The sequence below is a fragment of the Lutra lutra genome, chromosome 1 (genome assembly GCF_902655055.1).
Source record: "Lutra lutra chromosome 1, mLutLut1.2, whole genome shotgun sequence".
In the NCBI taxonomy this organism is placed as follows: Eukaryota; Metazoa; Chordata; class Mammalia; order Carnivora; family Mustelidae; genus Lutra; species Lutra lutra.
The window spans coordinates 9,911,024-9,915,171 of NC_062278.1; the positions used below are offsets into that span (position 1 = coordinate 9,911,024).

The following is a 4,148-nucleotide window of genomic DNA, read 5'->3' on the forward strand; positions in this document are numbered from 1 at the left end:
TGTGACACTGATAGTTATTCTTCTGATCTGAAAATGAATTGTAAGTGGTCTTGAGCCTAGATAATGTATAGATGGTTGACCATGAGGAAGGGTGGGTTGTGTTACTAGACCATAGAAAGTAGCCAACTTAGAGGATTATATTCTTATTATTTCAGTTGATTGATTAAATAGGAGGTTTGTAAAGACTTTTTAAACTAAAACTTTTTTTTTTTTTTAATGAACCATTTTGATATGTTGGTATTTATTACTTTTTAAAACTGTACAAAGAGCGCATAAGCGTGAGTTAAAAAACACAAGGGAAATGTTGGATGTTAAAAAAGAAATACAAAAGAAATCTGAGACATGAAACAAAAAATTCCAAATTGCGGATCAAATAAAAAGATATTTTGCTTACTAAAAAAGTGTTATTCCAATATATTCAGAAGTCTTTTGATCAGGAATATAGCACAAGACTTTGCTCCCACTATTCATGAACAGATCAGACTCAGTCTCACTGAACACGGGATGGATCATCACATTATCTTACCAGCCACAGGCAGGTCCTAAATGTATGTGATCTGGTACAATGTCTATGAGGTATTACAATAAATAAATTCTTTATTAACTGTTCATTAAAATCAGCAGTGGATGTCACCTTCAACTTTCGATAGCAAGACCCCAGCTCTGGTCCTTTTTTTTTTTTTTTTTTTCCTCCAGTGACTTTCAGTGATGAATTTTCACATTTAACAAAAGTAGTACTCATAGTTCCAAAAGTGGTTTTTCGCTGTCCTGTTTTTCTTCAGCTTCTTCCTCAGATCCTGCTTCAGATTCAGGAGGAGAATAAAACTGACCATCGGAAAGACCGCCAGGTATAAGCGCTGCTCTCTCTGAAGCATCCTGAACTATCAGGAGTCTGTTTTCCTCTTCTGCCTCTTGAGGTAAGACTTTGAAATCCAGGAACCACGTCTCAATCCAGGCAAGGAGAAATGAAATGATGGGCAGCACGTAGCCGAAAGCCCCTTGGGAGAAAAGCTTTGAGAGGATCACTTTTGCGAGTAAAAAGGCACTGGTCACTGCTGTTGTCAACGCTATGGCCCACCAGTGGCGCAGTCTGCATACAGCATATGCAAGTATTAACACTTTAAATCGAAAAACTGCCAAGAGAAATATATCAAAATAAGAGGAGAAGTAGTCATACTGTACCACCTCCTTCTCTAATGTGTTCTCAATGCCTCCATTCACATTTAACTCTATTATCCAGAGTAATGTTACAAATAAGAGGTCAAAGGTGACAAACAAACAGAAAGTCCTCCTGACATCAGATATCCCTTTCTTTTCCCTTCCTTCATAAGACTCGATCCTGGCCATGAGGTGTGTGGGGTTGATGGAATGAACATCGCGCAAAGAAGCGTGAGAGCTCTGGCTCCCTGTGAGAGCGTTCTCCATGTCTTCTTGCAGGGGGTTCATCCTGGAGGAGGGTTAAAGGAGCCTTTCTCCAACTTCACCATCCCTTGCTAAACTTATCCAAACTATTACTGAGTCAAGTGATGAATTCAGTGATTCCATCTTATCGGGTGGTTTCGGGCCGGCCGCCCCAGGCTCTAAACTAAAACTTTTATATAAAAAAAAAACATAGGGGAAAACAACATTCAGGAAGTTTCCTTCATACGATTCTACAACTGATTCTCAACCAAGGACAACTTGCTCCCCAGGGAACTTTTGTCAATGTTTGAAGACAGTTTTTGCTTTCACAGCTGATGGGGGGAAGTGTTATTGGCATCTAGAGGGTACAGGGCAAGGATTTTGCTAACCATCCTACAAATTCACAGGAGGACCCTAACAACAGAGAATAATCTGATCCAAAACATCAAGTGTTACGATTGAGGACCCTTAACCTTAAGTTCCAAGCTGTGAACTTAGTGGTCTCATTATAAGCAGATTTTCCCTGATTTAAGTTTTTCCATTTAAAGCAAATAACTTATTTTTATCTTTCATATATTTAAAGATTGACAAATAAGGAATTACATTGGGTAATTCTGTAAAGAAAGACATTGTGGCATTTGGGTGGCTCAGTTGGTTAAACATCTGCCTTGGGGTCAGATCATGGTCCCCGTATCCTGGGATTGAGCCCAGTGTTGGACAGACAGTCTGCTCAGCAGGCAGTCTGCTTCTCCCTCTCCCTCTGCTCCTCCCCCTTGCTCATGTTCTCTCTCTCTCTCTCTCAAATAGATAAATAAAACACATTTTAAAGAGGAAATTACAGCCATTGAATTACTATGGGTCCCACAGTGACAGAACTCCCATACACTTAAAACATCATAAACACTGAGTGGTACCTGATGATGTCACTTACTCATTTAACAGACTTGTAGACATTCCCTGAGTACCTGTCATACTCCAGGCACCGTGTCAAGCACCAACTGTGTGGAGATGAGCAAGGTGCAGAAACCACAACCAGGGATCAAGTCTGAAGCAAATGCAGAAACAGATAGTCCATTCACATTTGGTGGATATTGTTGGGTAGAAATATCCCACGAGCCATGATCACTTCAGTTAGGCTTGTGAGTGTGTGTCTGTGTGTATAATGTGCGTGCGTGTGCGCGCGCACACACACACACACACACGAAAACCAAAAAATACCATTTGAATGAAGAATGAGTGAACAGATCTCAGACTGAAGAGATAAGGAACAACTTTTCAGTCATGGAGACATGCACAGGGCAGGGAGGAGAGGCAGGTCATAAGGAATGACTATACTAGCAGATGGAGTGGACTTAGACAATTGCCTCATGGAAGAGGAGGAAAGTAAGGAAGAAGGGAATGACTTTCTAGAAGTATGAGATTCAGAGAGGATGGAAGAGGTCAGAGAGAGCTAAGAGCATCACTCGGGCTCTGACAAATGGGGTGACCATCCTGAGTTTGACCATAGGTCATAGGAGCTTAAGTAAACTGTGACTGGCTTCAGACTGGGGCTCTCTGATGTCTGTCTACCCTCCCCACTCTACCAAGTGAAGAGCAGGAACTTGAATCTAGCTTTGTAACACCCAAGGATGTGGTTTATTCTCAGGAAAAGGTATTCATTCAAATCGACTTTAATTCGAGAGTGAAATCTGTCATAAAAATGTTAGGAAGTTGTTTGTGAAACTTACTAGACACAGTATTTTGCTGTGACAGGCCCGCAAATAGGCAAAGCACAAGCCATCACATTTTGTTTTGATCCACTGAGATATAATTCACCTAACATAAACTCACTCTATTAAAGTATCCTGTTCAGTGGTTTTTAGGATATATTCAAAGTTGTACAACCATCTCAACTATCTAATTCCAAAATATTTTTATTGCAGAAAGAAACCCCATACCTGTTAGCAGTCACATTCCATTCTCTCCACTGCTCAGCCCCTGAAAACCATTTAAAATCTATTTTCTGTCTCTATAGATTTGTCAACCTAGAGGATTATATTTTCAGATATTTCCGAAGAATATAATCAGAATTATACTTATATTATGTTATACTTATAATATAATTATATTTATACTTTGGAAATATACTTCGGATATTTCATGTAAATGGAATCATACAATGTGTGGTCTTCTGTGACTGACTTCTTTTACCTGGCATAATGTTTTCAAGTTCATCCAATATCCACATATTGTAGCATGTGTTAGTGTCCCATTTCCTTTTATTGTCAAATAATATACCTGTGCATAGGTATATCGCTGTTATGGACTGGTTGTCTCCCCCAAAATTCATGTGTTGAAGTTCTAACTCCCTGGTACCTTAGAATATAGTTTTGTCTGGATTTAAGATCTTTAAGGAGATAACTGAGTTAAAAGGAGGTCTTTATGTTGAGCCTTAATCCAATATGAATGGTAAGAAGAGGAAATTTGGACACAGACATATGTATGCACAGAAGAAAGACCACACGGGGACACAGGGAGAAGGTGGAGATCTGCAAGCCAAGCAGAAAGACCTCAGAAAAAAATTAAATCTGCCACCACCTTGGTCTTAGACTCCTGGCCTCCAGAAATATGAGAAAATAAATTTATGTTGTTTAAGTCACTGAGCTTACAGAATTTTGTTATGATAGCTCTAGCAAATGTGAACGACCATATTTTGTTAATCCATTCAACGATTGATGGACATTTGGGGATCAAATGCTTTTTTAAGA

At 39.4% G+C, this 4,148-nt stretch overlaps 1 protein-coding gene across 1 annotated transcript; it reads right to left on the reverse strand.

Moving 5' to 3' along the window:
- Positions 1-224: 224 nt before the first annotated feature.
- Positions 225-1,580, reverse strand: LOC125094777 (STARD3 N-terminal-like protein). Its single transcript, XM_047720300.1, has 2 exons — positions 1,546-1,580; positions 225-1,489 (listed from the first exon to the last, which is right to left on the reverse strand). Exon 2 carries the CDS (start codon positions 1,444-1,446, stop codon positions 739-741), a length of 708 nt encoding a protein of 235 aa, XP_047576256.1. The 5' UTR covers positions 1,447-1,489; positions 1,546-1,580; the 3' UTR covers positions 225-738.
- Between the last annotated feature and the right edge of the window lie 2,568 nt (positions 1,581-4,148).

Bases quoted from the DNA above. Each gene is read 5' to 3' on its own strand.
- LOC125094777 (XM_047720300.1), bottom strand. From the start codon at position 1,446: ATGAACCCCCTGCAAGAAGACATGGAGAACGCTCTCACAGGGAGCCAG.